General features: G+C 36.1%; 1 protein-coding gene across 5 annotated transcripts in view; it reads left to right on the top strand.

Moving 5' to 3' along the window:
- Positions 1 to 13832, top strand: part of igf2bp2a (insulin-like growth factor 2 mRNA binding protein 2a) — a 76471-nt gene that overhangs the window by 31115 nt on the left and 31524 nt on the right. For all 5 annotated transcript variants that reach the window (XM_030124461.1, XM_030124460.1, XM_030124462.1 and 2 more), the window contains 2 exons: positions 6270 to 6318; positions 12732 to 12783. In XM_030124461.1, coding sequence (XP_029980321.1) covers positions 6270 to 6318; positions 12732 to 12783 — 101 coding nt within the window. The remainder of the gene's footprint in view (positions 1 to 6269; positions 6319 to 12731; positions 12784 to 13832) is intronic.

The raw sequence follows: 13832 nt of genomic DNA, 5'->3' as shown, positions 1-13832 counted from the left end.
GTGACATAAAACTGCTAAAATACAAAGTTATAAAGAGAAAAAAAGCATAATAAATGAGCAAGACTTAAAACAATAATACAGTTCGAAAGCCATGAGTAAATTAAATGCAATAATAATGCAATTTAAGCAAGTTTTTACTTGTAATGACACTGAGTCTACCTATATTTTTAAATTTTGCTCTTATTTGAGGTTTCTGTATGATGTCTCTTATCATTGTATTTCTCAACGGTGTTATTGCTCATTCGCTCGTTGCAGATTTTCCTCATATTACACAGTTTTTAGTAGTCTTGCTCTATCTCCAGATGTAACGCTAGAATCGCCAACAGGTAAAATCTGCACATGGATCTTTTTCACTTGTGCATTTCTATGCTTTATAAAATATTGAAACCCTTCCAGTTTTGACTTTAACCAAAACTGTGTTATGTTAAACTCCTTACTGTCAAACGTAGTCAAGATAAATTCAGTTTAAAAATGTGTAGTTATGCTTAACACCTCCAACGGGTAAATTTTACCCCTGCAGAAACACATTAATTTCCACTGAGCTAACTTTTAAACATTACAACATTAGAAGCAGACAGCAGTGTTTGTTAATGTTATTTGGTTAGACATGAAGTCATTTACAACAAATCGCATTGGATAAGAGATTTACTGAAATAAGCACAGATTTTCTTCTCATGCTTACTTTCACTGTCATTTTAGATTGTGTTTATATTAGGGCGCTTCTATGAAACTGGGTACTTTTTGGTATCTGACACTTTGCCAGCTTTTTTAGATCCAATAATAAGAGAAATGTAGATATTTCCCCCCAGGATGTACCTAATGATGACTTCAGATAAAAGCAAAAAAATATACTCTTGCTCTGAGCCATCCCAAAATTAATGAGTTTTTAATAAAATATTGGGGCCAAAAATAGGACCAGAATTGGGACGGGAAAAGCTACCTAGGTGTCCTTGTATCTGGAAAACAGGGCTATAAATGGTCTTATATACCGCTATAAATAAAGACACTATATTAAATTTGATGATCTTCATGGTTTTTCTAATCCAGACGTGCAGGTTTTTTGTGTGTGACCCATCGTGTCCACTCGCGTTACATGCAGAACATACACATTCAATCACAAATAAATCATGAATGATTTCTTAACAGTAGCCATTTTTGTGAAACAGTCTGTCTTGCATACTTTAGTTCAATTCCCAAAATGTACCTGTGAGAGAATGAAAAGATATTTTAAAAAAATAGTAGCGCATCATTTTCATGTCCTTTTGACAGTGTTACATACGGATTTTTGTTTTAAATATGATGTAAAATAATATAAAAATGTTTTATCTGAAAAATAGTTTCTCTTTTATCTCAGTAAGTATTTATTTTTTAAATAGACCCAGAGTGCTTCCAAACTTGCTTCATAACATTAGTCTACATTTGGTTTGAATTTTTAGCCCCTCTCTCCTGTCCTGGGGCCAGTTTCCTAGAAGCACCCACTAGTAGACATGTAAAACAGTCAGTGTTGATGATCGAAACCAGGTGATGTGACATTCCCTTGAGAAGAGAATGACTTTAATATGTTTTACTGTGTGCAGTTTTGTGGACTGGAAATGGTGCATGGGTAAATTACATACAGCCCTGGTGGTGATCAATTTCTAGAAGCTGCCCTATTCTGAGCATAGCCTGTATTTTAGTTCATGCCATGTTTTCTGTTAATCTATTGTCTATCATTTGTGGTAGAACAGTTCCTTTGCTGTTGATGTCTTGTACCGCCACTTTTCTTTCATTTCAAAGCCTTTGGCCTTTTCTGCTGGGAGACTTTGGCCTTTATGTTCACTCCACTGCTCCGTTCACATGCAGGCCTGTGTCCCGTTTATGGCGGCCTTAACTGTTAATAGTCGCTTTCCCATTGACCCTAAAATTGTGGGAATATAACTAGTGCAAAAAAAAAATTTACCTAATGGAAAAACGACAATTTCGCCAAAAGGCTTGTTTTTCAATATAAAGTTTTTGTGCTGGCAAGGGGTGGTTTTTTGGATGTAGCGCAATTGGTATATCACACAAAACTACAATGGAAAGACCTTTTTCTGCAACTAGAGTCACGTGAATTAAAAAAAAACAAATGTTGTCAGATGTTACAAGCAAAGAAGAAAAGTTAAAAAAAAAAACACAGAGTGGTATGTGTGGACACACCAGGACACGGAATCATTTTTTCATTTAGTACGAGATAGAGGGGTAGTATAATAATGAATACATCTGTAAATCAACACGATATTTATGTTTGTCCCCATGCTTATGGAAGAACTTCTTGTGTCATCTCGCGATAATAAATAAAGAAATCATCGCATTTGTGATTTAATGGAAAAACCAACATTATAGACTTTTGTTTTTTTGACATTTAGTAAATAGCGGTAAAGTTTTGCATATATGTCCAATGGAAAAGTGACTATTGTTGATGATCAGACATTCATCTTTAGGATTACTGAAAACTTCTGGCGACGGGTGAATACCCTCTTTCTCACCTCTCGGTCTGGTCTTTTCAGAGGTTAAAATTCCTTCGACTGCTCCACATGCGTGTGCGCAGACACATCTTTTTTTTTTTTTCTACCTAGTGCAGGTGGGTGCAGTAAATATTAGCTTTTCAAATGAACATGGCCACCCTCAGATATTTAAAGGCAGAAATTGAGAGGCTTTCTTTTTTCTCTTGGCAGGCCGTTCCAAACCAACAGCAGACAGCTTGGTTACATTCAACAAACATTAAGTAACCATTGACTTCAGTCTGTATCTTCTACTGCAGTTCATTTTGGACTTTGGGGAAGAAGGAGGAGCAGTAGCTGAGAAAGGGCACTGGGTTCACCTTGAATGCAAACAAACAGGAGATATTAACAGATGCCTGCTGCTTCACATAATACCACTGGGTTATTCCTTCTAATTTTTAATAAAAAAGAAACACATATGACCTGAGGCTGTAGAGCTAATGTCTGCACCCAGACCTGAACACTGTGGAGAGACAATAGTATATGTTGCAGGGTGGCATATACCGTGGGCCTCTCCCTGCCCTGGAGACAGACAGACAGACACAGAGCAGTGATCTTTTGGTTTGCTGGCGGCCACAGGAACGCTGAAAATGAAACCTTGAAGAGCTGTTGGGAGGCACTGTCACTTTTTCCGAGAGATGTCCGTTCAGGGAGCTTCCTCTGCATATTTCAGAGTGACAAATAAGCAAATGTGGAAGGTTATATACAAAAAAAAAAAAAAAAAAAAAAAAAAAGACGGAAGGAATTCACATGAGATGATATTTGTTATTGAGGTAAAGAGGACTCTGCTGCAGAGTCTTGTCAAAGGTGTGCATTGACATTAAAAGGTAACAAAGGATGTCATTACTGCTGCTGAGCACTTCATCTACTGTCGCATTAAAAGTAGAGTTAATAAATCAATTAACAGCGACACAATAGAGAACCTTGCCCTCAAAATTCACGGGCTATTTAACCAGAGGAGTCTGAATGAAAGGAGCTTTTAGTTTCCATATTCGGCAGCTTAGGGATGCCAGCTTCTGGGGTTGTTTTGAGGTTTTCGAGTTGGCCTTAAACAGTTTTCAGCGATTGGCTGCTTTTGAAATACAGGAGGTTGTTTACTACGTTGAAAAAGGTGATGTGTTTTAGCGGTGCAGACTGATTTGATCGGTTTACCCTTGTTTGGATACTGGTTGCCAAGACAGATCTTTCATCGAACCACTCACTTTAAACCACTGTCAGTGACAGAAAGCGTGCAGGCCACTGTGCGGTAGGGCACGCTGGGAGTTGTCAGTTTACTCTTTTTCTTTCTGGGCTTTTGTGTTCCCTCTTTGCTTCTGTAGGAGGGAGCACATCGTAAACCACGGAGATTCAGCAAACACAACCTGTTGCTTTACTCCTTTGTGCTTATCAGTATGTTGCCAGTCCAAACGGGTGGATAAAGAGAGGGGGATGAGAGGAGTAGGGCAGTCCCAGTCCGAGTGACGCTCCTCTTTTGGGTTTTTTCCTCGGGCACCACAATCAGAAAGAGTCATTCATTCATGTCCAGCTGCCAGCTCAGTCCTCACGTCCTCTCCTCGCTGCTGACAGGAAATTCTGACCTGCAGACATGTTCAGACAGAACCTACAAAGAATAATGTGTGCAAAGTGTCACAGTGGAGAGTGGAGATATAGCCTAACAATGAGAACTATGTGTGCATGTATTCGGCGCCCCATCCATGTGGATTGTTTCTAGCATAATTTACTTCATTTCGTTACCTTTCATTCTGCAGCCTTGCTCCTGAAAAGCCTCTTTAAATGGTTTTTGGGATACAGTTGCACAGCGGTGTGGCTATTTCTCTGCCAGTCTCTCTGCTTTTTAAATCAGCGGCTCTCAGTGCGGAGCCGGACTCTCTCACGTTAATGTAGTTGTTAACAGCTTGTGGTCATTGGGCGGTTAGTGTGGCTTTGCTGTTTGAGCTGACATGCTCAATAAAGCCAGAGAGAGACTGCCTAAAAGCTCTGGATCTTAAAGACTGGGCAGAGACGGACATAGATACATAGATGGATAGATAGATGTCAACCGGAATCATGACGCATCTTAAAAGTATAATATTTCCACTTTCTTCTTCTTTCAAATACCAAACCAAAAATGCAATCTCTGGGGCTTCACACTACTTTGCTTAACCTATTTATTTTTCTTCTTACTCAAATAGATTTTCTGTCTTTCTGATCAAATTTATTCACAGTGTACAAAAAAAAAAAAAAAACAGCTAAAGTTGAGGAGAATCCTGCACAAATTACAGTAAAATACAAAAATGGAAATAAGGCACAATAAAAACAGCAATAAAAAGGAAAACGATAAAACCGTAAGAGAATATGAATATATATATACATACACAAATTAAATATGAGACAGAATAAAAAACTACAGGGCTGTGCAAAAAGTCATCGTTTTAGCAAAGTTCCAATAACCATACATACACTATGCATTTATCAGTATGTGTATCACTATATATTCAAGAGGAATATGCAGGAAATATTAAAAAAGTATTAAAAAAATCTGAAAATATGTATGAATATAATAGCAGCTGTATAGGATCATTTGGACAGGGAAAGAAGTGAAGAAAAACTGGGACATTCTGCATGAAGCTTGGTGTAATATACCACAAGAATATTTAAGAAAAATTCCAGACGGTCGACCCATGAGAGTTCAACATGTACCGAGTTCTACCTGTAGAAACCATTTAGTTCTTTTTTGTGTGTTTTTGTTTTGATACCTTGCACATATTTCCTGCATTTTCTTCTTGTAGCTTCATAAAGAGACCAGAAATAAAAATGCATGCTCTTTACAACCCTACAAACACAACAAAGATGGCCTTAGACTTTTGCACAGAACTGTAGAGAAATGGGTTTATATGTGAAATATTTATTTATTTTGAACATGCAAAGAAACAAAACAAAATGAAGCAAATTAAGATAAAAACAAAGTAACATTTAAATGAACAGAATCTATCCTCAAGTACGTGCAAATCTGAATTTTGCATGGTGGAAAAGGAGTAGGAAGAAGTATAAACTTATTTAATCCCACCCCTCAAGTGCTTTTACACCTTTATCACTAACTTAATACAACAATCAAACAATACATTTTTCCCGATTTTAACATTCAACCACAACAAATACATAATGCAGTCATTGAATTATACACAACAATATGACCATGGCAGTACAGTCATGCAAACAGACTCAACAATTCATACAAATACACAAAATAGTTTGAGTTTTTTCACTTAAACCGCAGTAAGTTCACAATCTTTAGAAGGAATCTTTGTTGTTTGTTGAACTGTTACCTTATGAATAAGTGTTAAATGTGTGATTCATCTGCTGTCACTCTACAATCTAACATCTTGTCACTTGCACTGTGTTTGTAGGAAGGTGTTACTGAAAGTCACTCGCTGCTCTCTAATAATAACCCTCACCTTCACACCCACATTTCCCTGCTCTTCTGTAATAGTAATGTAATTTGTGCTGCTGTCTTTACAGTGTAAGTAAGATTCCCGCTGACTGTTAAATTCATATAAGAAAACCCTGACTTTGCGTGTTTGCCTCCATCGATGAAACGTCTTAAACTCCCGAACTGCCCATGTGACAAACAAATGTCTACGTTCAGTAAGCGAATGAAGCCCGCTTTGCCGCAAAACACAGCAGACGACTGTAAATCTTGTGTTTTATTTATTGTTTGTGTGTGGTTCAGGTCTGTTAAATCCACTCTGTCTGTGTCTCTCATCTCTGCAGGAGTCGGAAGATCCAGATCCGGAACATTCCCCCTCATCTACAGTGGGAGGTCAGTTGTTTGTGTCTTTGTACAGTATGTGTGTGTGTGTGTCTGCATGTGTGCGTGTGTGTGTTTGAGACAGAAAAAAGACGGTGATGCCCAGTTGAACAACACCAGGTAGCACATAAACCAGTTTCCTGACAATGACTCACTAGCCTTGATGCTGTATTTGTCTGTAGACTTACAGTAAGTGCTTGTGTTGGTGTTTTGTCTGTGCTCATATCCATATCCGCTTGGTTACAGTGAGGATGATGCTGTGTCAACATCTGTATCCTTGCTGGTGTCCAGATTGTTTTTCTTTTTCGAAGTGTCTTTTGTCTTCCTCTCTGGGTTTTCAGCCAAGTCTGCACAGTCCTAGAAAACTCTCAAAAGTTTCCAGGCAAAACCACATTAGTGCACAAATCCATGCCTCAGTTTTGTTTTGTTTTGTCATGAGTACATTTGTATTTTCATTGGAACCTGACAAGATTGATTGTTTAACAGGAAAAAAAACAAATTATTTTTTTGCTTCAAGCTGAAATTGCCGAGAGGTTGTGAATGTGAAAGTGATTGGTTGTTCATCTCTATATGTCAGCCCTGCGATGAAGTGGCGACCCCCCCCCCCCCCCCGACCCTAGTAAGGATAAAGCGGGTTCAGGGTTCAGAAGATTATTGAATGAATTTTTTTGCTCCTTCAATCTATGTTATTTTACCACAAAATTACAATTAGAAACATGGTGACTGTGGATGTTTGTTTGTTTGTTTTTTTTTAATAAATCAAAACAACTAAGAATCTTTATTTTATTTTGTCAGTAGGGGTTCACACACATAAACATGCACCACACACCAAAATTTATCTGATGCCTTTAACCCACTGGTGTCAAACATGCGGCCTGGGGGCCAAATCTGGCCTGCCAAAGGGTTCAATTCAGCCCCTGGGATGAATTTGTGAAATGCAAAAATTACTGAAGATATTAATAACACTGGGTTACAAAAAAATGTTTTTTGCAAGTTGTCTAGGTTTTTCAACTGAATTAGGACCATTTTGCACTGCTAAATCCAAAAATCTGTTTTTCTCAATCAGGTCAGGTTTTTTTGCTAATTTGATTTGGAAAAATTTGATCTTCTCACAAAATTGATTACATTTCTGTGACTTTATCAGTTGATTTTTTATGTAGTTCTCACCCAAAATAGGTTTTAAGAGAAAAAAAATCATTTTCTAACAGGATTCCTGTTAGGTACAATGGTGTATTCACCGCAGATGTAGCAGAATACATCAGGCTTATTTTTGCAAGATCTTCTAGTCAAAGCCATTTCATTCACCTGTAATATTAAAAAAAACATTAATCATAAATTGGCAAAAGTAAAATCTTCAGAACTCGTTTATTGCAAGAAATATGAAAGAATTTTGTATCATATGATGTGAAAATGCCCATAAATGTAAGCAAAAATGTTAAAAAGCCAATATGTAGCATAGTTCAGAAAGTTGACCTGATTGAGCAAAATTAATGTGATTTTTGGATTCAGCACACCAAAATTATCCTAAATCAGCTCAAAAAACTTAAACAATAAATTTGTTGTTGACCAGTGTAATCAAGGATGTTAAAACATTTTCGGTCATTTCAGTCTAAAGTGGATCAGACCAGTAAATTGCTATCAAAATAACCTATAAATAATGAAAACTGTAAATTTGTTTCTTTGTTTTAGTGTAAAAAAAAAAGTAAAATTACACAAAAATGTTTACATTTACAGACTAGCCTTTTACAAAAAAATATGAATATCTGAAATGTCTTAAGAGAAGTATGTAGAATTTTAATAATATTCTCCCTGTTATTTAGTGTTGTGTGTATTTGTAGATCCACTGTGATCTCTAAGTTGTGATTCACATGTATAAACGATAAACTAAGGTGTAATATTGTTAACATTGTACTTATTTTACTAAAGAATTTTCAGCTTGCTCATGTTATGTTCAAGTACAATTCGTGGATATAAACATTTTCATTATGGAATTTACTTTTTTCACTCAAAAGTTCTTATCCTATTATTTATATTATTTTACTGGTCCGGCCCACTTTAGATCATATTAGGCTAAATGTGGCCCTTGAACTAAAATGAGTTTGACACCCCTGTTTCAACCCATCATTAGATAGTGCATGCATCACAAACTGTGTACTAGAAGCAGTGGGTTTGCCATATTGAGGAGAGCATATGGGGGTGGGGGTGGGGGTTCAGTGCTTTGCTCAAGGGCATATCAGCCAACAACTCTCTGCCAGTTCAGGGAATCGAGCTGGCGACTTTTTGATTACAAGCCACAATACAGGCAGATCAGAACCCACACATTCAGATTCAGAGACAGTTCCTTTCCAACAGCCATCAGGACACTTAACACACACACGTGACCAGTCACTTCCACTTATTTATTTATTTATTTATTTATTTATTAATGCACATCCAATTATACTGCCTGCACTTTTTTAAAGTATTTCCTGCTGCTGTGGTGCTGTTTTATATATTGTGTTTTTAATCATTTGTATATATATATATATATATATATATATATATATATATATATATATATATATATATATATATATATATATATATATATATTTTGTACATTGTGCCTACACTGAAGGAGAGCAACCCTGAATTTCATTGTAACTTGTTTTTTTTACAATGACAAATAAATGAATTCAAATCTCCAGCCATCTAGGCCATGGCTGCTCCTACTTTTTAACACAAGTGTAAAATAATCATCTGTATGTGTTCAATGTTAAAGACAGTTCTATTCTTCATCTTTTAGTTTAATTGGGATTATAAGTCTAAATGTAATTGTTTAAGTAGGGATAATCAATCTAAAGTTGTTGCCAATCACATGCTGATTTACATGTGTGTGATTTATTTGTGTACTGTGTACTCTGCATTTAGCAAGGAATCAACTTTAATCATCATCATCCGTAATTTAGATCAAAATCTGCAGAGATGGATGTCTGGCAAATCACGAAGATTCATGATTGGTCGATAGGAGCATAAGTCATGTGCTTGACTGACTGCTAATTGGACTAAAATTGATATAAACAAATAAATAAACAAATTTCAGTGTCAATGTAGAGAACCAGAAATGCATTCACTGAAAATACATTTGTTACTCTCAGAAACAGTAGCATCTCAGTGCAAATCTCAAGTGTGAAATGGGGTTTAAAGTCTTGCATATAGAGGCTGACATATCTCAGCTCAACTCAACCTGGCTTATGGTGTTGTGAAATCTGCAAAAAAAAAAGTCACTAGATTTGTTGTTACTTGCTTTTCTGGAAAAACAGGGTCTTAAAAGACTCCAAATGACAAAAATCTAAAGTAATCTCAAACATCCCCTTGAACTCTTGACAACACCGTGAATGGATAAAAGTAGGTCAGTAACAATGCAGTAATATGTCTTTTTTTTTTTTTTTTTTTTTCTTTTTTTACTGGTATCCAACTAATTTAATCAGAATTATAATTAGCTTTTTTTTCCTGCTCACTTTACCTCACTTAGAAAAGATTTGAGTTGCCAGATCTTGTGAGAGTTTGGTGCTGAGACAGTAACAGGCCTCAAACAAAGCCAGTTTTCGCCTGATCCAAGTGTCTGAAAAATAACAATTGGTGGAAATCTCTGTAAATCTCATTAATTTCTCCCATTGGATTGAATGGCACAGGGTTTGCCTCTAGTCTCCTAAAGGGCAGAGGAGTAGAGAAACCACCAAAACAGGAACTCAGTCTCCAGTGAACAGTCTTGTTCTTCTGTCTGCAGAAAAATGTCTTAAAATTTTGGAAATATTACATGGTAACACCAGTAGCTATCATCCAATCAGAAACAATTATGCACAAATCTTTAATAAATAACAGTTTTATTAAGACCATATGAGAATTTTCCTTACATATCATCAGTAGAGGTACGAATCACTCATTTTGCAACTATGTAAACTTGAAAATACATATTTGAAGTGGGGAATCTAGGTGTATTTTTGTACCCAGTTAGCTGTTTTGTATTGCCCTCAGTCTGTAGCATTAGCAACTAAGCTAATCTTCTCCAGCTCTACATTGTTACCTTGTGGTCAGATTAAGTTTATTATTTAATTTGCAAAGAGAAAACATGGTAAGATATTTCTATAAAATTTACCTTTAATGGTCAAGTTGCATTAAAACACAAAGTAGACATTTAGCATCTTCAATTAAAAAAGCTAATAGCCTAGATAACATTCCTGTTTTTAAGTCCTTTAATTTTGATATTTGTAATATTTGATTTAATGTAGAATATTTGTGCATTGTTATAGCATTTTAGGCATGTGAGAAGTAGTTAAATTGAGTTCATCTTCTAGTTCTTTAATGCAAGATTATAAGGTGTAGTAATTCTAATGCTAATATACTGTTTCAAAGGTACTTTGAGGTTTCCAATCAGTTTCCAGGTGTGTGGATTTCCTACACTATTATTCTTAAATTTTTAAGCCTTTTCCCCATTTTTGTGAAATATGTAAGAGTGTTTGGGGGTCCTTCACATACAAGGAGATGAACAATTTACCTTCTAAAATAAAAACAGGTAATGAGACATAATTTTGGCCTATTGTCCTTGCCATATATTTGTGCAAAATTGTGGAAAAGCTTCAGCAGATGACAACAGCTCCTAAAAAGCTTGAAAACAAAACTCACCAAAGATCTTTACATTAGATCAGGAAAAATCATAGATTTGGTAATTATGCTCTTTACATTAATTTAACTTTAAGTTGTTTTAAGTGGTACCCAAAATGACTGGAATTCTGCTCCTTAGTCTTATAAATATATGGAAAACCTTGAGCACTTTATGTTTTCTAATGAGCTGATGCAAAATTGATTCTTATTAATTACAAATTAGGCTGGAGACTTTTAATAAGGAAATACAGTACTATTTGTTGAAACAGTATACAGCGTTTTAGATTAGAATATCCTAAAATGACTAGAATACAGTATGTTATGTTATTTATTAAATTATGTACTTTATATCCAATTATTTTGAAATTCAGCGCAGTCTTTAATTTATTACCTACACCACTATGTTTGATTCGGTCATCAGTGGTATTATATCTGCTGTCATTAAATTGTGGCTCTTTCTTTAGAACTAAATAGCATAAACTTAATAAGAATATACATCTGAATGAAACTACAACCTATTTCATTGAGTTACCTCTTGGTGAAATCCTTGGAGTGACTAAATCCAGTCACACAGGGTACATGTGCATAGCTTTTATTATGAAAGGCAGTTGGATCTGTAATGCACACCAAATGCTATTGTGGTTTTGATTGATAGATGAAGAGTGGAGAAAAATACATACTCTGCTTTTAAATGAATGATATTACATTTAATGTTCAGTGTGTGACTTCTGATGTTGACATTTCTCAATCAAAACTGTAGCAAAAGACAGAGTGACTGAGTGGAGTCTCACACAGTATTTCAACAAGTAGTAATTGTATTCACATCATGTTTGGTGACATACTGTATATTCACTTTATACCATTTCATTCAAGTGAAACAGCCACAAGTATTTTTTCGTTTAATAAACAGCATATGACATAGATGAATGGTGACCAGATGAATCAGATGATCAGAGTGAATAAATTGTGGATTTGTTGAATTTCAACAATGTGGGAAGCATTTAATATGATGTAACTATAGCGGTCAACAAAATTCTAAACAGTCAGTCATTTTTGGATGTCTGAAGTTACTTTATAGCAGTGTTTTTCAACACTGGAATGCCTGGAATTCAAATGGGGTCACCTGAAATTTATAGTAATAGATTAAAAAAAAAAAACTAATAAAAAATATATGGTGAGTTGAGAGAGACAATCACAATATGTAAGACATGATAAACTCTGAAGCTGAAACGGAAACATTGTGGTTCTGTTTATCTTTCAAATGTTCATTGTGGTCGGTTTCAGATGCTGCAGCTCTTTCATAATTCATAGTTTGAGTTATTGTTTTTTCAGTATCAATTGTCAGCTTTGTAAATCCAAGCTGGACTGACTGTACATATCCTGACCGAGGAAAATACATTTCTCACTTTGTGCAGTAATCTACCCCTGGCTTTTCTGCCTCCATCCATAATAATATACATTATATAGACTAAATGTAATCTAAAATTAGCGTTTATTTGCAGCATAGTACAGCAAAATATTACATGATCAAAAACATATTAATTTTAGCAAAAAAAAAAGTCTCAGTTTTGAATGTCTGGGGTCAGCAGAAATATGTGATGTTAAAATGGGGTCACAAGGCAAAAAAGGTTGGGAACCACTGCTTTATAGACACGCAAGCTCTGAAATTTCAGTTTCATTTTGTTACATTTCAGTTTGTACCATTGCATTTGCAGCTCCGTACATTTGTGTGTGTTTATGCATCTTCATCACTCTAACTGGCTTTCTCTCATCTTCCCCAGGTTTTGGATGGCCTTCTAGCTCAGTATGGTACTGTAGATAACGTGGAACAAGGTAAGGAACTCTTCTCTGCGTCGTGATGCTGTACGTCTCTTCATCTGGCTCCCACAGTTCAATGCACATGTGTCTATTTAGTAACACGCAGACCTCCCAGTGAGTCAAGTCTCCCTGTGTGACTTGACTTCCTCGTTACCATCATCCCACACACCATTATCTAAACATAACCCATCTCTGCATATAAATCACCTTTTATCATCTCATTTGTCTGCGTGCATGTGTGCGTCGTATAAGTTTGACCCAGTGAGAGGAGCGTTAGAATTACATGCAGCCTCTGTAATAAGCACTGTGTAATGCCACGGGTCCCCTTGGCCTGAGCGTATGGATTGAAGTGGGCAGACATGGCAGGCGTCCAGCAGTCATGTGTCAGTGTGTGTGTGTTCATGACTGTACATTTTGCGTGTGCATCTCTTTTGGGGCGGTGCATCGTGGTAATGTGGGAGGACACCGTAGGCGCCTGTGGTGAGGCTTTTGCACTGTCTGATGGAGTGTGTCTGTTTGTGTGTGTTCAGTGCAGGCAACTCTAGAGATAGTAAACTCTGAGGGACTCTTTGCTGTTCACACATAAACACACACAGGGGGCTCAACCTAAATGTTTTCTTTCACTGGCCCAGTTGAGCAAGAGGGATGAAAATCTATTTGGTTCAATCAGTTTTTACTTGCCCCTTTATGAAGCATTTTATTAACGGAATGCTAACAGGTAAAAAAGATGAAAGGAAATATTAAAAGATGTGTGTCAGTACAACATCAGACCTGCTGAAATTGCAAAGAGTAAATAGGCTGATGCAGACAAGCTGCAATATCCTCACCAGAATATCACGCAAAGTCCAAAAAGCTTCTTGAGGAAATAAACAGTGACACAACTGAAACAATGCGATGGTACAGTTCAACCAAGGCAGATAATGGTAGCTGTATTTTATGATTTTATGATTTTATTTATTTGCACATCATAGACAGCAAGAGAAAAAATTAAAAAACAATTTTCATGCAAGTAACACCATTGTGCAGGAGAAGATAGAAGCCAAAAAAAAAGGCTTATGTAAATA

Source organism: Sphaeramia orbicularis, chromosome 21 (assembly GCF_902148855.1).
Source record: "Sphaeramia orbicularis chromosome 21, fSphaOr1.1, whole genome shotgun sequence".
In the NCBI taxonomy this organism is placed as follows: Eukaryota; Metazoa; Chordata; class Actinopteri; order Kurtiformes; family Apogonidae; genus Sphaeramia; species Sphaeramia orbicularis.
The sequence above is the reverse complement of the archived record's forward strand: the minus strand, read 5'-3'. Positions and strand labels throughout refer to the sequence as shown.